General features: G+C 38.6%; 1 protein-coding gene across 4 annotated transcripts in view; it reads left to right on the top strand.

The window, feature by feature from the left end:
* usp24 (ubiquitin specific peptidase 24) overlaps positions 1–24325 on the top strand; it is a 222592-nt gene that overhangs the window by 126183 nt on the left and 72084 nt on the right. For all 4 annotated transcript variants that reach the window (XM_073062880.1, XM_073062879.1, XM_073062878.1 and 1 more), the window contains 11 exons: positions 692–762; positions 1571–1731; positions 4404–4465; positions 6043–6234; positions 9077–9194; positions 9334–9478; positions 10905–11024; positions 13667–13795; positions 15155–15253; positions 15343–15425; positions 23770–23911. In XM_073062880.1, the coding sequence (XP_072918981.1) occupies positions 692–762; positions 1571–1731; positions 4404–4465; positions 6043–6234; positions 9077–9194; positions 9334–9478; positions 10905–11024; positions 13667–13795; positions 15155–15253; positions 15343–15425; positions 23770–23911 (1322 nt within the window). The remainder of the gene's footprint in view (positions 1–691; positions 763–1570; positions 1732–4403; positions 4466–6042; positions 6235–9076; positions 9195–9333; positions 9479–10904; positions 11025–13666; positions 13796–15154; positions 15254–15342; positions 15426–23769; positions 23912–24325) is intronic.

Raw genomic sequence — 24325 nt, 5'->3', positions numbered from 1 at the left:
ACCACCACTATTAAGCAAAGGGTTTGTGGACCCCAGGTTGGGAACCCCTGTACTAAGGTGATATTTTGTTTCATATTCGTATCCAACTGCATCATGCTGTTATATCCCTTTTTCTAACACAAAACGTGTTTTGCTTTTTGAGTATATATTATCTGTATTATCACTGTCTATATTAACTTTGTCTATATTAAAATAATCAAATTGGATTATTTATCCAACAAAAAGATATGCAGTTAAAGTACTTTTTGTAAAGTTTTATTTTTGCAGATAGTATGAGAGAATGTACTTCAGTTTCACATTGATATATTCACTGCTTCCTTTCAATTTAATTGTATAAATAGGGGAAAAAGTATTGTTTGTATATTTCTAACCAGATTTCCCAGCATAAACCAGGATTGGCTTTACTAAACTCAACTTCTAAACAGGACTAAAAAGTGTATACTGTATGGGATAGGAAACACCTTTGAGTTCTTTTAAACAGAGCAACTGAGATAAAAATAGAAATAAATTGGAAATAAGCAAGAAGCTGTAGATCATCTTAGTAGTAACTGGCTATTAGAAGGATAATCTGTACAAAGAAGATCGAAGTGATTATCTTGGGGGATAGAATCTTTAATTGTAAAGAGATCTAGTTAGATATGGAGAATATTTAGATATTGGATGATCAAATTAACTATGGTATACTCTTTAGGCTCGTTTTATGTTCTACCTTGTGTGAGTGATTTTATCATCGATATTCTTCTTGGATCCCCCAGTGCTGAGGTAAGAGAAGTCCAAGACTTATTTTTCTTTCAAATCTTTTTATTATTATTATTATTATCCAAAATAACAAGAGTACATCGAAGTAACACTTACAATGTCTCAAAAGAGAAGAAAAAACAATATTAAGGATTGAAAAATATGGTGACACAAAAAAAAGAGAAGAAAAGGAAAAAAAAACCCTACTAAAGCAAGAAAAAAGTGAGAGAAAAAAGAACCCATTAGGTGTTCGACCCCGGAGCCATGCTTCATACAAAAAGCTTCTGAAGATAAATATCAAACCGCAAGCAAAAAAAAATGACACCAAAATTTACATTTAGATCGTGGAGGAAATCTATCAATTAACCCAAATGGTAGTAATGAGCAAATGAACCCCACCTTTTCTCAAAATCAAACATAGGTTCAAAGGTTCGACTTCTAATTTTCTCCAAACTAATCACTTGAGAGAACCATTGTGACAGAGTGGGAGCTGTCGTATCCTGCCACTTCGACAGAATGGCCCTCCTAACTATCAAGACTTATTTTTAACATGATAATCTGTGGGTGATCTGTCAAATGTTACCTTGTTGTGATTCTTTGAACAAATATGAGATCAAGAATTTATCACATCTGGAATTTGAGAATGACTTTGTTGGAGATTCCCAGTGCCTACCAACCATCTTGATTTCCAGGGAGTAGAATACAAAACATACAAAGATTTTGGAACTGAATATTAAATGGATGTTTCTGAAAATATCACAAATAACTTAGCACATTCAGAATGATTGACCTTGTTGATTTGAAGGTGATGTCAGATTTTTCATGTTTACAGATTAGAAGGGTCGCCTGGGATCAGCTGTATACACTGAGTCAGACGGATACTTCTGCAAACCCAGAAATCCAGAAACCTAATCAGTTCCTTCTGCATGTCATCCTCACAACACAGCTTCCACTCTGGTCCCCAACCAGCATCATGCGTGGAGTCAACCAAAGGTAGTTTTGAATGCGTAAAATGAAAATGACTTTAAAATAGATGAAACTTTTATGACAAGCAAAATTGTTGCTGTATTTTCGTAATGAAACTCTTCTAGTATATAGAAGATTTGCAGCAATGAGAATTGTCCCTAAATTTTAAACATTAACTGTGCTGATACCGGATATCCATTCTTCTCGGCTGCATCATATTCCTTGGTGGTTTAGCTACATTAAAGGGTCTATATAAATGGAAACTATTGTTGACTTTTCAAGTCAAGTACTTCATCTTTCCAGTATATGCAGATTTCCAACATCAATAATTTTTTTCTGTTTTCAGATCAATTCATTCAGTCTTGATGGTGTTGGAGTTAAGCTGACACATTAATTGACTGAGTTAAATCAATACATTTAGTGATTGTTCAGCATGTCAAGGGTGTAATAGAATAAAATAGCAGGGGTAGGCCACCTGGCCCCTCAAGTCTGTCCCACCATTCACCTGCTCTATTATCTATCCCTATAGTCCTCAATTTGCTGATCTTTCACAGATTTATTAACCTTCAATACCAGTCATCTCTCTGTAATGGTAAATAACATCCATTTATCTTGAAACTCTGTCCCCTCATTTGAGAGTCACCCACTAGCAAAAACATCCCAATATCAACCTTCTCATGTCCCTTTAAGGTCCTATTTATTTAAATAAAATTTTATTTCTTCTTAACTTGAAAGAATACCCATTTAACCACTCTTGATTGGCCATTCTTCTCACCTCAGGAGTTATCCTGGAAAATCTTCTTTGGATTGTCTTCAATGCTAGTATATCTTTCAGATAAAAGGATCAAAAATGTGGTTTCACTAACACCTTGTACAGTTGTTACAAAGCCTCCCTATTTTTGATCTCCAATCCTTTTCAATTAGGACCCTTATGTGATTTGTGGCTTAACTACTCACTGCTTCTGCCAGCTAACTCTTTCTGATTACTGCACAAGCACACCTAGAGCCCTCTTTGCTTCACTCTATGTTCCATGTAGACAATAATCTGTCTTTTTGTTCCTCTAAAAGAAGTGCCGATTCCTCTAACCTCACAATTTGTCAGATTGAACTGTATTTACTAGCTTTTTAGCTGTTCACTCAATTGGTCTGTATCTTGCTCAGAGTTGTGATATCCTATCCAAAATGTGTCCTTCCACCTACCTCGTATAATCAGCAAGTTTGAATACCTTACATTCTGCCTCTTGCCCCCAACAGCTTCCTAACTTGTGTTTTGCAGTGTCCAGGCTTTCCAAGACTTAATAGCCTTAATTTGGAGGAAAATAAGACCCATTTATTCCATCTGTTTGCTATGTGATAACAAGTTTCAAATCTGTTTTTCCAGGATTCAATAGCCTTAATTCTTTCTTGAATATTATGCATCCATCTTCATTGCTTCCATTTATACTGCAACATTTCTTTACTCAGGTCAAGTTAATTTTCATACATACAAGTACATCTGCATTGAAAAGCTACCTTGCAGTGAGTTCACACGGATACATCATATAAGCAGCATTCACAAAGAAAAATAAAAATTAAATAAATTATATACATAATTTTTACAAGAAAGAACGCAAAATGAAAAAATGCGAAGTGATCATAGTGTTTCTGAACAGAATAAGGTGGTTAGGTTTGTCTGTTTTTATAATAACTGAATGGTTGAAGGGAAGTAGCTGTTCTGGAATCTGGTAGTGTGGGGTTTTTTCTAAAATTAGTATTTCACATTCAGTATCAGGTTTATATCATGAAGTTTGTTGACTTAGTGGCAGCAGTACAATGGGATATATAATAGAAGAAAGCCGTGAATTACAGTAAGTGTGTGTGTGTGCGTATAGAGTGTTTATGTGTATATTAAACAGTGTCATTAAACAAGTAGAGCAAAAGTGGAAATAAAAAAAGTAGTGTTCGTGGCTACAAAGTCCATTCAGAAATCAGGTGGCAAAGGGGAAGAAGCTGTCCCTGAATCATTGAATGTGTGCATTCATGCTTCTGTACTTCATTTCTGATGGTAACAATGAGAACAAGGCACGACCTGGGTGGTGGGAGCCCTTGATGGTGGACACTGACTTTTTGAAGCATCGCTCCTTGAAGATGTCATAGACGCTATGGAGGCTGGTGCTCGTGAGGGAGCCAAGTTTACAACTCTCTGCAACTTACTTCAATCTTGTGCAGTAACACCTCATCTCCCCCCCCCCCCCCCCGCCCAAGATGCTACCGGTTAGAATGATCTCCTCAAATTCTGAATGAAATATAGCTGCTGGCATGCCTTCTGTGTAGCTGCGTCAATATGTTGGGTCTGAGTTAAATCCTTAGAGATATTGACAGTCAGGAACTTGAAATTACTCACTCTTTCCACTTCTGAGAACTGGTGTGTGTTCCCTCTTCTTACCCTTTTTGAAGTCCACTCTGAGTTTTTTGGTCTTAAAAAAGTTCTGTGTAAGGTTGCTGCTGTAACACCTCTCAACTAGCTGATATATCTCACTCGTGTATACTCCCTCACATGGACTGAAATTCTGGTTTCAGATGGTTGTATCATCAGCATAACCTTCCTCTTTCCTTGCTATCATGCAAGCCTTACTTCTATTACAGACTTGTAAAATATTCTGCTTAAACTTATATTGGTTCATTTTATTCTAACTGCACGTCACTGATTTATTTTTCAGACTTTTATCCCAATGTACTGAATATTTTGGCTTGCGTTGCCAGTTATTGGATGACTTGACATGTAAGTTTTGAAGATTAATATGAAAGTTAAATCAAAATTATAATAGTGTTTTTTTTTGTTTGTTTGGTCTGTACTTAAGTCATTCTCAATTTACAGTTTCAGAGGAGATTTCTAAAAATAAAAATAATGGAATTGTCAATTGCTTTTTGACTGATTTTAATGGAACTAAATTTAAATCTCTAACATAGTTCTTGTACATCAAGGACTTGTTTTGAGAATCATGACAAAATTCGATGTTACAGAAGTTTTACATGAAGTAAATCCATGAAAGTTCACAGTGCAGAGGTGACACATTCAGACTATCTTGCCGATCAAAACACTATTTTTCTGAATCTCATAACCCTTTTTCTTTTTGGGTCAAATATTCCTGTTGTTGCCTGAAAAGATGGCATGTTTTGTGACAGTGATAAAGCGTACTATTGCTTAATGATTCTTTGTATAAGGATTTTTTTTTTAAGTGCCTATTTATCTCACCCCTCTTATTCCTGGTTACCATTTTAACATGATAAACTGTTGTTCTTTTCTTCCCATTCAAAGAAAAAGTTGTTTTTTATTCATCCCCACCAAAATCATTCATACCTCTTTAAGCATTATTAAATGTCCTGGTAGTCTCCTGTTTATTGGAAATAATCTTGTATCTGGGGTCCTGTTTATAACTAGATTATTATTTTCTGATTGTTTTGTGAGGATTTTGTTATGTGCCTTGCATGGTTTCAATGTTCAATTTAGAACAGAACATAGGAATTTGGGACACTGTCCATTTCCTCTTATACATTTCTCACAATCATTCTACATCTGTGTTTAGATCCCATTTTATGCAACATCATATCTTGTGTTTGCTGTCTATCAACTATATTTTTTTGACACGTTGATGTGTCCCAATTAATTGGAATCCATTGTATTTTTTTGCCAGTTTGCTTAGGCCAATTCCTTCCTTAAATCACTGCATTTTATTTTTATCTCCGTAGTCCAGCATTTTTACCATTGATCCTTTATTTTCCACTTTTTCATCAAACCTGTTTGGAGGTTTAATCAAGCCATACTTCGAGCTTGGATAAAATTAAAGCAACAATATATTATGGAATTGTTAGAAATGCATATTTGCTGAACTTGATTGTTGTTTAAATATTATGTTAGTGCTGGGAACTGAAACAGTTTCATAAACTTCGTATCTACTGTATAAATGATTTAATGTGATAAAGAATTATGTGGTGTAAGTTTCACTGGGTTACTTTTAATTGCTATAAAATATCTTAGCTATTACTGAAGACCAGTTTTGCTTGTATTCTCTTTTCCATTCTTCAACTTCCATAGTTGATGTGTGCAAGTCCTTATAAAATAGTTTGTTCCCTAGTTACACAGTAATTTGGAATTTGGTTTAAAATACCTAAACATTAAACTTAGCCTTGTATGGATTGGAAAGGGGATATTTACTTGTAAGCTGAATACCAGGACAAATTTGAGGTGTTTAATGGAAGAAATGTTTTACACAATTATGGTACTTGACCTTGAGATGAGGTGTTTTAATATTTGTAATTAATTTTAATTTCAAAGTAATTAATTTTGATTGTTTTAAGGTTCAGAAATGGAACAGCTTCATATTAGCCCTGCTGCTATGTTGGAAGATGAAGTTAACTGGCTTGACAACTTTGAGCCTACATGGACTGCTGAATCCGAGACCAGTGAATCAGATAATGTTCTTCTCGCAGGACATCTGCGCCTTATCAAGACTCTACTATCACTGAGTGGGCCAGAAAAGGAATTGCTCGGTAATTTCAGTTCATTTTTCAGCAACTCTTGGATTTCTTTTTTATTATTAAATCTGTTTTGATGCAATAAACAAACTAGCAGTACTGATAGTTCTGCCTATTTGTGTTGAAGTTAATACCCCTTTCGCTTACATGTAATAGTATACATATTACTCTTACCTCTAGTTTTACAATAATATTCTTGGTCATTGACTTAATGTCTTCAAGAAGCAATAGAAGGGAATACTCCCAGACAGCACTGCTGAAAAAAATGATACTAGTTTAGTACTTTATTATCATGTAAAAGACTGTCAGGTACTAAAATCTAGAGACCAGGCTCGCCATGAGTTTACTTTCATTCTCAACCTGGGGGAGAATGTTTGCTGTCCTGCAGGTGTCTTCTACTGAATAAGAATAAAGCATTGGAAACTGCAGCTCATGCAAGGAAAAGGGAAAGGAGCACCTTTCCCTTTGTACAATTACAGAGAAATGTACAAGGATGCTGCCGGAATTCGAGGTCATTTTGGTCATTCGAGGGCAAGGTTGAATATGTTAGGACTTTATTCACTGGAGATTAAGAGACATTTACAGAATTATTAGGGGTATAAATAGGGTGAAAAGCCTGCATTTCCCCTTTGGGTTGAGTGATACCTGAGGTAATCAGTTTGGAGTGAAAGGTGAAACGAGGGGAGCTTCTTCACTCGGGTTGCTGCAGGGGTAGAACAAGCTACCAGCAGCAGTGAAAGTTCAATTGTCACATTCAAGAGAAGCTTGGATAGGTATTTGGATGGGAGGGGTATAGTCTGAGTGTAGGTAGATAGGACCTAGCACAAGACCTGGCTGGTATGGACTAAGTGGGCCTAGGTGTCTGTTTCTGTGCTGTAGTGCTCTATGATTATTTGTTAACAGTTATTTTATTGGACTAAAGGAATCTAAGTGAGACTACCTGAAGATGAAAAATATTTGTGCGTGATGACGAAATTAGGCCAATCTGATACCTGTTAATCGAATGGGTTTGCAGGGTTGGGAGGCACCATGATGTAGCAGTTGCTTTCCAGCGCCAACAATTACCAACGTGGGTTCAATTCCCACTGCTGTCTGTAAAGAGCTTGTACGTTCTCCCCGCGATAGTGTGGGTTTCCTCTGGCTGCTTCTATTTCCTTCCACATTCCAAAGAGATACAGTTAGTTTGTGGGCATGCTATATTGGTACTGGAAGTGTGGCAATGTTTGCCCATCCTTGCTGATCTGAATTGACGCAAACAATGTGTGTTTACTGTATGTTTCAATGTACATGTTACAAATCTAATCTTTATTTTTCTGGATAGAAAAAAAGTTAGCAAGGGAATATTTTAAAAAGATTAAGTTTGGTACTGTGGTTAACCAAGGACAATAATCACGCTTTAATGTTAACGCCTAATGAACTGTATTAGTGATATTGTGGGTTTTAATTGATAAATGGTACTGTTTAACTCCTTGATTTGTATGGGATTTTGTAGGCAACATAATGTCATTACTTTGAAATTAAACTTGCTTGATTGGCTTCAGGACTCTTTAGTTGCTTGGATCTAATGTATGGAAATTTCCACTCATGGATTGTTTCACAATTTTAAGCCAAACTATTTGTGTTGTATGTTTTTCTGATAAAGATACACTAGTTAATTGTGTGATTTTATTTCCAAATTAACACTTTATAGTTGTTATGTTCCTGCTAAAATCACTTATTTCAACTTACCAATTTTATGATGTAATATGCACATAAATCCGTAGGATTAATTTACATATATCTAACGTGAGTAAATCTTTAGGTTGCCAACTATAATGGGTAAGGAACATAATTTTCATTATTCAAAAAAAATTCTTTTTTTTCACAAGCATCCAGGAAAACAGAGGAGTGCCCCAAAGAATGAATAACAGTTAAATGTTAGAATCCCAAAGCCCCCCAGCTCCCCCTCCCACGCATAAGCAGCAGCAAAGCAATGATCCCTCCCCCAACCAGCAAAAAAGCATCAGCATCCCCCCACCAAGCACTCAAGCGGGCAGCAAAGCATCAATAAAGACACAGACTTGCAGTACCCCAAAGACTACTCATTCACCCGGTGTTCAACATAACACAGTCTCTGTCTCTCCCTAATAAAGGAAAAAGGAGTGTCTCCATAAAACAGCGAGAGGGGAGACATAAGGAAACAACTTGCCGACTTATGGTGTTAAGTCTGTGTATCACTTTTTCCGAGCTTTGTGCCCAAACAACTCTGGTATCTGGGCACACGACCAGCAGCCAACTTATGATCTTCCATCTCCCATGACGCATCAGACAGTGGCACCGGCCTCAAGTCTGACAACATCCAGAGCCATGAAAATCCGGCACCCTGAAGGCGAGCTGGTCTTCCAGGCCACGGCCTTGTCATATCGAAAAGCAGCCAGCCGTGAGGCCTCGAGAGCGGATCCCATTTCCGCAAAGAACTGAAGTCAGTGTGTAACTCCAGGTCAGGGTCTTCAAAAGAACCTTGAAAAAGAAAATAAGAGATATCAAAGATAGAGTTAGAGCTGTTTCCAAAGATGCAAGCAAAGGAGTCACTGTTATTTAGCCTTTCAAGGAACTCTTAATCAATTTTCTATCAATTATAACAATGGGGTATTATTTTCTTTGGTAAAGACAATCTTCTCATTAAACGTTTTTGCTCTGTCTTCTCCAGCATGGGATTGTTTTATTGGCCCCTGACTTTTTATTATATGTATGCTCTTTTATTGTAATATATGACTATTTGTATGCTCTTAAGCTCAAATTTCATTCCTAATTGTGCAATTACTTTGCTTATTGTAAACTGCCTTTTGATTTCTCTCATTTCATTTATTTTATTCAGGGCCATCACTAATCAAACAATTGGTGGAAGACTTCCTATTCCGTGCTTCAAAAATTATCTTGACCAGCAGCAGTCCAGCGGGGAGCTGCTCTATTAGTCAACAGGATTTCCATCCAAAGTACGTAAGACTAGTTCTTTTAAATCCTGTTAATGATCAGGCAGTTTATTTTAATTTGTTTCTTAAATATTGTCCATGTGTCAAGCTAGATTCTGCCTGAAATGTAAGTGATGATCTAGCTCATCTTTCTCTCTTTCAGATGCAGTACAGTCAATAGTCGACTTGCTGCCTATGAAGTGCTGGTCATGTTGGCAGACAGCTCATTGAGTAATCTCCAGCTTATTTCCGATGAGCTGCTTTCAATGCACCACCAATTTGACCCTGCACTTACAAAGGAATTTGAGGTAAGTGAAGTACTGGCACATATGAACTTCTATTACTTTGTCATAGATAATATGATATAATTCAGTGCCAGTTGTACCCCAGATACTGTTACCCAAGTATCTTGTGACCATGTGAGGTTGTGACAGGAGACGCTCCCTTATGGCTGTTGTTTCACTCTATCTATACATTTTTACATCCAAGAAATATTGCATAGTTACCTAGTCATTTGTCACATATTTCAAATAATGTTGTGACCAGACTGTACCCACTACTGATTGCTATACCGTGACTAACTTACATGTTATTCTAACAAAGTTTCCCAGCTCTTATATTGTATATCTTGTCCAATCTGACCATCAGATCAGCTGGGTAGTTCTGTCCTGTCTAGTAATTTTCAGGAATTTATGAACAAGGTCCCTTTACATCTCCCTGCCAGTCAAGTTTTCACATTTATTGCATTTTGCATTTCATCATTCTTGTTTTGCAATTAGCCTCTATTCACCACTGTTTTCATCAGCTGGCCAGATTGTCCATAACTTACTAAAATCCAAAGCAATATCAGCCATGGGGCCAATCTTTACATTACCTGCAAACGTTTTTAAATTATGTGTTTGTGTTTAGGTTTAAATAATTTATGTATGTTACAAAAACAAGGGTGTAAGCACTAAGTGTGTTGAGCAATACTGGTAACAGACTTTCTCTTTGAAAGTGCATGTTATGAATCGAATACATACTAGTGCCAAGCAATAATAGTAAAATTATTACTGTATAACTGTAGTTATGGTTCATATTTTGATGTTTATTGCAGCCTTTTCTCCTCCCTTTGTTTTTCTGTCAACACCAGTGATTACTTAATGTATTACACCCATGCCTCCCTTTTAATTTTCCATTCTTCTTTCGCCTTCTGTAAAACCTTTTTGGCATTTATATCCTTGAATATAAGAGATACGGATTCAAAAGCTACGCCATCAAGGCTCTAAGTAAAGCAAGGGTGGTTTGAAACAAAAAGACAAGCTTTATTCTAAAAATTAATGAAATGGGATGGCCTTTGGCTTGGGATTAGAAATAAGGTATTATTTTGCTTAAACCTTATCCTTCCATTTTGCTCCTGTTTTACATGTACAGGTATAATTAATTTTATTGGCTGTCAGAATGAATTCTACACTTAAAAAAATTAGATGCTTTGAGGTTTTGTTGCAATTTTTTTTGTCTTCGTTCTGTTTTTATCTTAATATATTATCATGGAATTCTTATCTCCATTGAAGGATTAGCTTTTCCCTAGAATGTTTTTCCATATATCTAGCACATGTTTTATCTACAATTACCCATCAACAGTGATATTTTTAAGTCACACTTAATTGGATTGTTCTGTATTTTTATGATTATGGCTGAATTATTGGAGATTTAATTTTAACTTGATTAAGACGATTTTCTTTTAAATCTTAGTATTTGCCGCCTGTTGACAGTCGTGCCATTTCTGGGTTTGTTGGTTTGAAGAATGGAGGAGCAACATGCTATATGAATGCAGTGTTCCAGCAACTTTACATGCAGCCTGGGTTGCCAGAAGTAATGTCATTTTTAACTTTACTTTTAGCTGTCTTAACTTTAAATCTCATTCTTTGTTTCAATAGATGGTAAGAATACAACTAATGAAACAAAATGGAACTGCAGTCTTTTCCTTGAGGACAGGCACGATAGCATTATAACTTACACATAGCAGTTTCCCATCATAGTATTCCTTAATATTTTAATTTAAAAATAAAGTCCATGTTCAGCATTTTAAAACTTATCCCAGTTTGAAACTGCTAGGATATCTTGACCCTATTTGTCAGTGCAGGAAACAAGAAGCTCCATAGTATCTTGCTGAGATTAAGAGTTAAATAAGCAAAATTTTGCATACAGAAAGTCATGTGAACAATCTGGGAATACTTGATGCTTACCAATGTATCTGTTACATTAAAATATTCCATTGCCCACTCATAGGTGGTGTGAGTGGAACCTTATTAATGATGGAAAAGCTAGAGTTTACCATGAGATGGACTGTCTTTAATATTTTGTGCTGTCCAAACAGTGATATATCAATAGTGAAAGTGCACTCAGGATTGGGAAACAGTATGTAGTGGAATCAAGACTCCAGCTTGGTATTTGGCCCTCTTTGCCAGCCAAGTAAGGTTTGACAGTTCTGGTGATGAGACAGTCTGCTGGTGATCCTGGACTGTCTGCTCAGGGAGTCACCCAATGGATTCCAAAATCTTCCTTTTCTGCAGAATCTTGAGGACATTCTATGTAAAACATTGTCTGATTGTCAAAGACACATGTATTCTTCATAAGTTCTTCATTGTATAGTCAAACTAAATGGGATTTTCAATGGCAAAATGGCTAAACCCTAAGGATAGATAGAAGTTAAACATTTAACAGCTGGTGCACAATTTAGGCACATAATGAAACTTGATATTTATATACCCAGCTTCTTCGCAGCCACATTCAAATGTAACCAGCTACATGTGGGGTGTCATTGGCTACATTTACACCCCACATTCCACCTTTCTTGGGAAATTTGTAGATCAGATCTGTTCAGAGATCAATAAGGTATTAGGGAATTCAGGGGATATCACTTTTGTGTAGGAAAGTAACACTGAAGTAAAAGACCAGCCATGTTCTTGAATGGTGGAGCAAGTATAGTTGTCTTTTCCATTTCTTTATTTGTCTTTGGAAGCATTCCTTGACAGCTGCAGAAGCAGCAGGTTCCATATCCTTTATTAGAGTTGCCGTATTTGCCTCTGACTCCCACAAACTTTCTGAATGCAATTGAAGGTGAAGAAGTTCTTGATGTTCCCTGTGATTGCTTACTAACAGTGAGGAATCAAAAATAGACCTCGGGGTTCTAACTTCTATAATTCTTTTTAAGATTGTTTCTGTTTCGTGGGATTATCAGTCTCACTTTGTTTCCATAATCCTCGTCAACTTTCTGATCTTACTATAGGTGACAGCCAGCCTGAGGAGGCTGTGTTTGGAGAACACCAACATGATAGTGCAAGAAATCTGTTCAGGATCCAGGCAGTTCAACACATGGAAAAGCTTTTGCCTGGTTTTATCAAAGCCCATACTGGTCATGACAGCCAGGATATGCCTCCAAGCTCTGAATCTCAGTTCAGAATAGCCATACCACTTGCCCTGACCCAACCCATCTTCTGCACATTGCACACAATACTGAGCTGCATAGCAATGAGGTGCTGCATGAACAACTCTCCTGGAGGGCAGGATTCCATCTACAGTACTGTGCAAAGGTGTTAGGCACATATACTGTACATAGCTAGGTTGCCCAAGACTTTTGCATGGTGCTGTAGTGATTTTATGTATTGCACTGTACTGTAGCCACAAAATACATTACGTGAGTGCTGATAACCTGATTCTGGTATGGGTCTCTGTATAGACTGAGAGTGGAAGGAGTGCATGAAGAAGGGGAATCATAGTTGGGAAGAGGGGTAGGTGTGGGAGGTACCAGAGGGTGACATACTGTAATGATCAATAAAACAATTGTTTGGAATCAAATGACCTTGTCTGGTGTGTCCACACCCGCCATTCCCGACCCTGGCATGCCTTCTCTGCCACCTGTCCCACCCCCCTCCCACAGTGCTCCACCCCCGCTCCATTCCCAATATTCTTTGCTCCTGCCAGATTTATAAATTTGCTGTCCACTCAGTGTAGACAAATACAATACTATACAAAAGTCTAATGCACCCTAGCTATGTATATGTGCTTAAGACTTTTGCACAGTACTGTACATGCCAGATTTCTGATACAGCAGAGTGTAGCCGGAATGATTGTCTCTTAGAAAGCAAAGAGCAAAATTGCACAGACTCCAGGACCAGGAAGTCCCTGCTGAATCACCACTGAGAGGAAGTACTCAGTGGTTTGCTGCTGACTTGTCTTTTCAGAAAGAAAATTTGCTGTTTTTTCTTGTTAAGCCAATACAGCCTGAACATGATTGTCCCATACCAATCAACTGTCTCGGAACTGCCATCTAGTGGTACAGCAATTACCATTACTTTGCACCTAAGAATGGGCCATAGATAGAAGCCTCAGCAGCAAAACCGGATCGGTTAGAATACAGGAAATAGTTAAAGTAGTGAATATTGCACATTTTAAGCAAACTTTGTCCTGTACTTTGTTTACATTTCTCTCGTTCCATTTCTTTTCACCCTTAGGCAATGTTATCAGTTGATGATGATGATGATGAGAATCCGGAAGAAAATGTATTTTATCAAGTTCAGTCCCTCTTTGGGCACCTGATGGAAAGTAAATTGCAATATTATGTTCCGGAGACCTTCTGGAAGGTTAGAAACCTTACAATGATAAGAAATGGTGTTTAATGCACTTGATATTTGAAATCTTTAGAGACATTTATTGTTGGTGTAATGGTAACTGAGTGAAGAAAAAGCCTCGCTCACGAGTTTGAATGACTTTCAGATAACAGTATTATCATGTACTGAACGTGAAGATGCCAAACTTTGGTGTGAAAGCAAGAGTAGTTTTGCCTGCCAAAACGAAGAAAACAGTTGAAATGTTTGAAAAATTTAAGGAAGTTCAAAAATTAATTTAACTTTATATAACCGATTAATATGTGGTCAATACTAAATGTAGCAAATGTGCATTCAACTAAGCAGAGAGGAGTTGGGAATGTTGTTTTAACAGTGAAAATATAAATGGTGACTTCAGTCTGAAATTTCAATAAGAGATAAATAATACTAATTGGACTCTGAATCATCTGTAGAATTATATCTAACAAAACAAATGGAACTGAACTGATTCATGTATGAATAAATTTTGTTTTTTAATTGGACAACATCAAACTCCTGAATGTGTCTAAATTCCACATGGTCTTTTGTTTCCCAACTGTTGTTTCCCCTATTTTGTGTCAGCACTTGTAAGTGTCTGCTGCCTAACCTTTAATTTTCCCACCTTTGACTTAGTTTCTTTGTTACTCTGGTGCATCCACTCGATTTGCATGCTCCACAGGATCAGGGAATAATGGTGGTGACAAGCAGGGTGCAGTAATTATATTTTTTCAATGAAATTATGGAAATTTGTGCCTCAGGCACTTCATAAAATTAAGGGTATTTGCATGCGCCTCCCCAAAAATAGATTTTTCCTTATACTCACCTGCCCATGTTGCATTACATAGTTTCTAATCTCAGCATATCACCAGAGAAAAGAAATCTGTGGCATTCCTGCTGTCAATCTAAGTAAGCTATGCACAGGGAGAGATTTGAAGATATTTACCTTCTGTCCTCACAGTATTAGATGGTATGAAAAGGGCACATGTAATATTCAAAGTAAATATTGAATGAGAGGTGTATGGAGGGATATGGGCCAGGTGCAGGTCAGTGGGACTAGGCAGAAAAATGGCCTGTTTCTGTGCTGTAATGTTCTATGGGTTCTAAATGGCTGTCCAGAAAACAAAACAAAATAGAATGCAGGAAGAACACATCAGGTCAAACAGCATCTATGGAGGCAAAAAGCTAAAGGTGTTTCCTGTCAAGATTTTCCATCAGGACTAGGAGGGAAGAGGAAAGATTGCTAGCAACTAATAGAGCATGGGGTATAGAGTGGAGTGCTCTGGTATGATTCAGATTGTCCAGAAAATCCTATAGCAAACTTATAAAAAGAATTGATTTATCTGTCCTTCTCCACAGATTTTTAAAATGTGGAATAAGGAGCTGTATGTACGTGAGCAGCAAGACGCTTATGAATTTTTTACTAGTTTGATAGACCAGCTGGATGAGCACCTGAAGGTAGGTACACAAGATTTCTTAGGGCCATATACACATTCTGCATCTCTTATAATTTGCAATGTGCACACAGTAATTCTTTCTCTCCACAGAAACTTGGGCGTGAACAAATTTTTAAGAACACTTTCCAGGGTATTTTTTCTGACCAGAAGATCTGCAAAGATTGTCCTCACAGGTCAGTGGGATTTTTTTTTCACTTAACTAATTTTTTTCAAGGAATTTTTAAAGTAAGTTAGAACCCTCAGTGAATTGTGGAAGATGTTATGTAAGTGATACCCCTTTTTACTGGATGTCTCTAGAAACACTGCTGGTTAGCCCCTTGCTAACGAGCCAATGGACTCAGCGGTGAGAAAACCACCTTCCTCAAACTCCATACATTCAGCGTCAATATGACTTAGGTCCCACCAGACTGGGAGAGTCAGATGTTTCAAATACCCATACCCCAGTCTGAGAAAATGCTGCCCACTCGCAATTACCCATCAGCAAGAAATAACAGATCATACGCTGTGTACAAATATAAAGAAAGTAGATTTACAATTTTCAGCTTTATTGAACAGCTAGTTGAAAAAAGGGGGGGAGAAAACAGGGGCTTCATTACATTTAACCCAGTCCAAATGTGCACATAAGTTGGAGCTCATCTTGAAGTTGTGTTTAACTCACATGCTGGACCCATGGTTTGTATGAAAGCACACACCACCTTCCAAATGTCACTCAAAATCCATCTTGAATGGACAGGCTCCCCCACAGGAGCGTTGGCCCTTCATCCTTGAAGCCATTCATCTGCACAAAGCACCTTGGGCAACCAGGATGGCATCCTCAGCCATCTTCCCTCCTGTCTTTTCCCAGCTCCCGCCGATAAAAGACCTCAACCCACACCAGTGTCCGTCACCAAAACCTCTCCGCCTAGCATTCTCCAGAACCTTGTCCCAATTCCACCACTTTGACTGTCTGACCCAGACAGCTGAACAAACCAGCCCCTTACCTTTAGCTCTAGCTCAAACCTAAAGATGCTAAAAGCAGAACAGACTGCTCTTACAGAACTGCTCAAATGAAATACCTACAGCCTAGCTGTTAAAATCTTAACCAGGACATTACAGAAGAGAAGTTTGGAACTTAATCTTGACAAGTCTACTATAAGTGAAGAAGAGGAAATTATTGTAGTTAATAGATTTCTCCAATTTGGAATAAGGGGCATTCATAGTCGTAGAGTAACACAGCAAGGAAACAGGCCCTTAGGCCCAACTCATCCATTCTAACCATGGTCCCCACCAAACTAGCTCCATCTGAGCACATGTTGCCTATTTTTCACTGAACCCTTCCTATTTGATTCAGGTTTATTTATCACATGTAAAAAGAAGTTGTGAACCCTTTGTAATTACTTCATTTTCTGCATTAATTACTTTTAAATTGTGGTCTGATTTTCAACTAAGTCACAATAATAAACAAACAAATTCTGCCTAAACTAATAACACACAAATAATTGCACATTTCATGTCTTTATTGAACACATTGTTTAGTCATTCACAGTTTAGGCTGGAAAAAGTGTATAAACCCTTGTATTTAATAACTGGTAGAACCTCCTTCAGCAGCAATAACCTCCACCAAACATTTCTGTAGCCGCTGATCAGACTTGCACAGCGGTGAGGAGGAATTTTAGACCATTCCTCCGTACAGAGTTCATCCATATTTCAAAGGTTTCAAAGGTACATTTAGTGTCAGAAAAATGTTATACAGTATATATCCTGAAATTATTTTTCTTCGCAATCATCCACGAAGAACAGGAGTGCCCCCAGACAATGAATGACAGTTAAATATTAGAACTCCAAGGTTCCCCCCAGCTCCCCTCCCTCTCGCGCATAAGCGGCAGCAAGCAACAATCCCCTCCCCCCACCAGCAAAAAAAAGCATCGGCACCTGCCACTGAGCACTCAAGCGGAGCAAAGCAATGACAAAGACACAGACATGCAGTACTCCAGAGGCTACTTGTTCACCCAGTATTCAACATACCATAGTGTCTGTCTATCTCTCCCCTCTCCCCTCTCTCTCTCCTCTCTCCTTTCTTTCTTTCCACCCCCCCCCCCCCCAATAAGGGAGAAAGCGGTATCTCAGTTTCACAGTGAGAGGGTGACATAACAAACAACTCATTGGTTTACAATGTTAAAAGCCCGTTGTGTCACTTTTTCTGCCCTCTGTGCCTGAAGATCTCAGGTCTCTGGGCACACCACCTTAGATCTTCCGTCTCCCATGATGCACTGATCTCCAGCCTGGACACTAACCTTCAATCCGCCCAACTCCAGAGCCACAAGATCTCAGGCCGCCAAAGGCGAGCTGAATCTTAGGCCGCATTCTTGGCGTGCTGAATAACGGCCAGTAGTGAAACCCCAAGAGCGGGTCCCATTCCTGGAAAGAACCATAGTCAGCATGTAACTCCAGGTCAGGGTCCTCAAAAGGACCCTGAAAGGGAAAAATAGAGATATTAAAGATGGTAATAGAGCTGTTTCCGAAGATGCAAGCAAAGGAGTTGCCATTAGGCGCCATTATTTCTCCTAAGTTCCTCCTCCTTAAATGGGATACCTTACACAAACAACCCTCATCAAGTCATGCCACAGATTCTCAATTGATTTAAGGTCTAGATTGACTTGTCTATTCAAAAACACAAATATTCTTCTTTTTAAACCATTATGCTGATTTACTCTTGTGTTTCGGATCATTATCTTGTTGCATCATCTTACTTGTATTAAGCTTCAGGTGACAGACTACTACACTGACATTTTCCTGTAAGATGTCTTGATACAATTTTGAATTCATTGTTCCCTCAATGATTGCAAGCTGTCCAGGCCCTGAGGCAGCAAAGCAGCCCAAAACCATGATGCTCCTCCCACTATGCTTCACAGTTCAGATACGGTTTTGGTGTTTGTGTGCAGTTCCCTTTTTTCTCTAAGCATGATAGGGCATGTTTCTGCCTTTTGTCTCATCCGTCCACAGAACACAGTCCCAGAAGCAATGTGGGACATTCAGGTGGTCTTCTCAAACTTAAGACATGCAGCAATATTTTTTTTTTGGGAGAGTGGTTTCCTCCGTGGTGTCCTTCCGTGAACACCATTCTTGTTCAGTGTTTTTCTTACAGTAGACACATGAACAGAGACTTTGGCAAGTTCTGGAGATTTCTGCCGGTCTTTTGCTATTTTCTTTGGGTTCTTTTTCACCTTCTTCAGCACTGCACGTTGTTCTCTTTGTGCGGGCTTTGCAGGATGTCCACTCCTAGGGAGAGTAGCAACAGTACTGAATTTCCTCCATTTGTAGGCAATTTCTCTTGCTCTGGACTGATGAACACTCAGGTCTTTAGAAATGTTTTGTAGTTTTTTCCAGCTTCCTGCATCTCTACAATTCTTCTAAGGTCCGCTGAAAGTTGTTATGATCGAGGCATAGTGCATATAAACAGATCTTTCTTGAGAAGAGCAGGCTCTGTCAGTAACCTGATTTTGTGTATCTTTTTTTATAGGGCAGGGCCCCTCCACAACCCACTCCCCCAATCTCATCTCATGGATTGGAACACTTAACCCCAAATAGCTTTTGTAGACAGCATTACCCCAGAGGTTCATGTATTTTTTTGAACCTAGACTGTGATTGTTTAAATGGTGTACTCAGTATTAATAACAAGTACAATTGTTTGTGTGTTATTAGTTTAGGCAGGTTATGTTTGTCTATTATTATGACTTACTAAAGATAAAGATCAGACCACATTTTATGAGTAATTATTGCAGAAAGCCAGATAATTGCAGAGGGTTCAAAAAACTTTTTCTAGCAACTGTACATTGAAAGATACGTTGAAAAGGCGTCATTTGCATTAACGGCCAGTACACCCAAGGATATGCTGGAGGCAGTCTGCAAGTGTCACCACACAGCCTGGTGCAAATATAACGTGTCCACCATGCTCGGAAGAACAGCACAGAACACAACAAAACCAAGCGACAAAGCAACAACAGCAAAGCAAGCTCTGTTCCTCCTACCCACCCACCTGTGAAAATGCACAGTCCTCCAACCCCAGGAGAGGCCAGCTTTAACCTCCAGCGGATTCATTGATTCGCACACATTGCTTTCGACTCCCCCAGCCATATCACAGAGATTCACAGATTCGAGGCTCTGGCCATCCAGCCTTGACTTTTGGATTTCCAGTCAACCTTCATGCTCTGATCTTAAGTATCGACCCAAGACTGCCAATAATGACAAATGAGGACTCGATCTTCAGTCCTTGAGCTCTGGACTCACTAATGACAGGACCCCAAGTGCTAGGCCACGAACTCTGGTCTCTATAATTTGCTTAGCTAGGGGCACCCTGTCCTCACTGGCATGCTGGCCTGGCATCCAACCATGTCCACATCGCTGACCTTCAAACACAGCTGAGACTTAGACCAACCTCTCTTCCAATTCCCCCACACCCCTGTTCCTAAACCCTCTCCTGCTCCTGCTCCCCCCCCCGCACCTTCTCCCTCCTCCCTCTCTCCCCCCCCTCGCCCCAAGAACATCCCTACCAACATTAAAAAAACTCAAAAGTGAATTTAAGTCTGAATTGCGACCTCGGTAAGAGACTGCAATTTAGCACCATTTTGAGAAAAAATGTCCATATACTTAAACGAATGTATTTTGAATGTTATTTTCTGTAAACTGTCACAGGCTAGGCCAACATTTATTGTAATTGAGAAAATAGTAGTGAGCCTCTGAAGCCTCTTGGTGAAAATACTCCCAAAGTGCTGTTAGGTGGAGAGTTGCAGAATTTAGTGGTTCCCAAACATTTTTGGGTTATCACCCCCTTGGCTCCCTGACCACATCCCCAGTGCCTTTCCCTCCCTTTCTGGCCATTACATAAAAACTATAAAGAACTTTGATTTATGATGCACAGTGAAAGAAAATAATAGCAAAAAATATTCAAATATATTTAAAGCTACAACAATTTTACAGATTAGAGTAGTAGTCCAACTATACACTGCTTTTTCATGCTTCAATGAGATGGGTGGACTTGGTGCAGTGATATCAGCTCTGCAACTTCAGCCTGAATGTTACTCAGTGGAGTCTCAGATCTCCACATTCAGTCATTTGCGATCTGTTTCGATGATTTGAAAGAAATTGGGCAACTGCGCTGAATCTGCACTCCACTAAATATGATGTTGAAAAAGCAAAAAGAAACCTTTGACCTTTTACCACATTGTAGGATAACATTCAGATATTTCTTTCTGCAACCAAAAGTCTTGATATGGTCTTTTTTGAAACTCGGCTTTAACTCAAAGTCATTTTATAGCAAGATCTGTTCTTCCCCTATCCTTCCTGTTAATTCCTCATTGCAAATGGTCAGAAATGAATTTATTACCCAGTTGAGAACTTGGATCGAGAAGATCCTGAAATCTCTCTGACATGTCTATATACAGCTCACCCAGGTGGGCATAGTATACTTGAAGATTATCATTTGGTATTCTTTCTTTCTCTTCCAACTCAGAGATGCTCAGAAATTGGAAAAGGCCATGACAGCCAATGTTGTTCTTAAATAGGGTTAACTTGGACAGAAATGTGGAGACGGACTGATTTGACTTTGATAAAATTCACTTAATTTCCTTGCAATTGAGAATTGATTTCATTAAGTTTTGCAAATAATTTTGATAAATAAGCAATGTCGTATCTAACATTCTTGAGTTGATTACTGAATGAGGCATTCAAGTCTTCAAAGAATTCTGTCATAATTTCAAACAGCACATAAAACCGTCTCAGGCAGTTTCCTTTTGAGAGCCATCTGACTTCTGTATATAACATCAAGCATTCAAACTATTCATTCTCAATACAAAGCTCTCAAAATAGTTGCGAATTGAGAGCACGGGACTTGATTTTATTTACCGATGTGAAAGCAGTATTTATTGAGTTGTTCAGCCAATCACTTCAGTTTTTTTGTGACAAGGTGTTGTCTGTAAAATACATTGTGAATAGTAGGTATGCTAGGTACAGCTTTTTCAAGAAAATAATAAACCCACTGTTACATCATGTCATTGGTGCCCCATCTGTTGAATAAGCAACAGTGGTGATGAGTAGAATATCCTTTGAAAAATTGTTCAACAACTCGAATTATTGGCTCCCCTTTCATATCTGTTTCTTGTCCTCTTGCAAAAAACAACTCTTGCCCCATACTTTTATGAAGCGAACTTAACCAAGAAGCAAAGTTGACTCATCCAACTGCAGAGCAAATTCTGTTGTCCAATGTTGCACAATGTGTTTTGCACAATGTCAGATATTTCATCTATTCATTTTTGAACAGAGTTGCCACTGAGTGGAATCACTTATTTGGTCTGGTGACTTACTCAAAGCCTTACTCAGAACCTCCTTTACTGCTGGAAGAATCAGTTCTTTTCCATTTGTGTGGGACCTGAAATGAAATGTTGTATGCAGCACACGACCCATTACTATTTTCTTGTGAAGTGCTGGCATACGTGTTTTGAAGTGTTTTCTGTTTTCTGAAAGTTTTCACTAAGTGAATGAAAACAAGTCAAGTTCTTGTGTGCTCAATCAGAGTATATTCTCTTCAAATGTTCTAAAAGCCTGGATGGTTTCATTGCCTCATCTGAAATACTTTTCACACAACAGACACATTGACTGCTGTTGTTTGCTTGGTGCTGATATAAATCCATATTTTAGAAACTCCACACTATACTATCTACACTTTTTTAGTTTGGCCTGCTTCTGCCATTTTCATTATGGATTAACGACCACTGTCAATCGCCCATTGTATTAGCTGAGCCTCATGCACTGCGATCAGTGAAGGGGAAAGTTACAATGTCGTCATAGCTCAGGCAAACCCTGGCTCTCTACTTGAAGGTACATAAAGAGGGGCAGCAATATCTCAGTTGAGCTGTGGGCTAGAGAAATATGCTCAAAACCATTCAAAAGGGTAGTTTCAGAACTTTATTCCATTGAATTCTATACCCTAATTCTCAGGAATTGCTCCACTGCGTGATTAGAGTATGAGAGTCATACTAGCTAACACTGTACTGCAGTAATAAATGGCAATAATGTGCACACTGGGCCTGGAAATAACAGCTTCTTCAGTCCAGATTTCTCATGATATGACAAATACCGAAATGTCACATTGCTTTTCAACAACTATAATGAGATAATGAGTTTTGAATAAAATCAAAGAAAACAGTAGGTTAACAAGGGATGAAATGATTATGTGATTATTGTAATCAATTATAGAACCTTGAGGTATAATTAAACAACGTGTGTATAAGTAATTAATTTCTTAAATTAAGCCTGTAATCCCTCAGCTGCCACCCTTGCTACCGAGCACCCTCCCCACCAGCGTATCTTTGCTACCCACTTAGAAATTCCCCAGGAGGAGCCCACTAATTTAGACCCAATGACTGATAGAAATTAAGTGAGGACAGTACGCAACTTGCAGAAGAGCCTGTAGGTGGTGCTGTTTCCTTGCACTGGCTATTCCTTTACATTCTAGTTATACAGGTCGTGGTTTTCCGAGGTGCTTTTTGAGTAGTGCAGGAAATGAATGTTTAGAGTGGTTGATGGGTGCCAGGCAAGCATGTTGCTTTGTCTTGCTTGTCCTTCACCTTCCTGAGAATTGGAATTGATCTCATTCAGACAAGTGGAAAGTATTCCATCTGTCTCCTAGTAAAAGTACAAAAGCATTGGAATGTCGAGAGGTGATTCACTCAGGTTTTTCTCTTGCTCTGGGAGCTGCAATATTTTGTGGTTGGTTCAGCTGAGTTTCTGTTTGATGACTGCTGAGATACTGATAAGTACACATATCGAGGCTGCTTAGCCCATCAACTGCACGTTGAGTCTCAGGAACAGTGGCAATAGATTTATTCTACGTTTCCTTATTTGCATGTACCACTGCAATTTGTTCTTTCACATACTTGCTCTGCTTTTATTTTCTTTGTCTTTAATCTACATTAATCAGATTAGTTAGCGAAATAGCCTACCAAATGTACTTGCGATGTGGGAGGAAATCAGAGCACCTAGGGTAAATCCACATGGTCACAATAAGAGTGTACAAGCACCCAAGGTCAGAATCAAAGTCACATGTCTTAAACTGTGAGGCATCAGCATTAATGCTGCACCATTACTCCACGTTAGGTAATGAGAGACTTGATGACATTAGTGTCATTGAATACACTTGAGATTCAGTAAATCTTTTTATTTGAAATAAACACTCAACATTTCATCTATCTCTGAGCAACTGCTATGCCAATCACCTTTCCAGCTCTTGGCTTCACCCCTCCCCCTCCGGTCTTCTCCTATCATTTCGGACTTCCCCCTCCCACTCCTACTTCCAAATCTCTTACCATCTTTTATTTCAGTTAGTCCTGACGAAGGGACTTGGCCGGAAATGTTGACATTGCTTCTTCCCATAGATGCTGTCTGGCCTGCTGCGTTCCACCAGCATTTTGTTGCTTGAATTTCCAGCATCTGCAGATTTCCTCATGTGTGCTAACTAAATATATATTTTCTTTTTCCCTGTAGATATGAGCGTGAAGAAGCATTCATGGCACTGAACCTGGGGGTAACATCATGCCAAAGCCTGGAAATATCACTGGATCAGTTTGTAAGAGGCGAGGTGCTTGAAGGAGGCAATGCATACTACTGTGAGAAATGTAAAGAAAAGGTGAGATATTGAAATGCTTAAAGCTGAAGTATATGGGAACACTGAACGAAACTGTTTAAATTGAATAGAGGTTAATGAGGGCTTTAAAAGCAAATTATTACCTTTATGAGGATGCATAGTGTTATCCGGACATAGAGAACATTGCAACAAAATTGTTTCTTGACTCTTTGGGTATAAACAAAAGTATGAAGTTCAATGTCCATTCTGAAATCTGATGGCAAGGGAGAAGAAGCTTTACCTGAATCGATAAGTGTGTGGCTCAGCGATTTAAATGTTTGTTTAAAGCTCTTTCCCAAATACTTGGGTTCTTCCACCTCCCAAAATAGTAAGAGGATTAAACTGTTAGAAGGCAAAAGTGTATCATTTGACCTTGCATTCCAGTCAGAGCTATTATCCAGTGCATTATTGTACTTG

Source organism: Hemitrygon akajei, chromosome 12 (assembly GCF_048418815.1).
Source record: "Hemitrygon akajei chromosome 12, sHemAka1.3, whole genome shotgun sequence".
Lineage (NCBI taxonomy): Eukaryota > Metazoa > Chordata > Chondrichthyes > Myliobatiformes > Dasyatidae > Hemitrygon > Hemitrygon akajei.
This window is presented reverse-complemented; position numbering and strand designations above follow the sequence as displayed.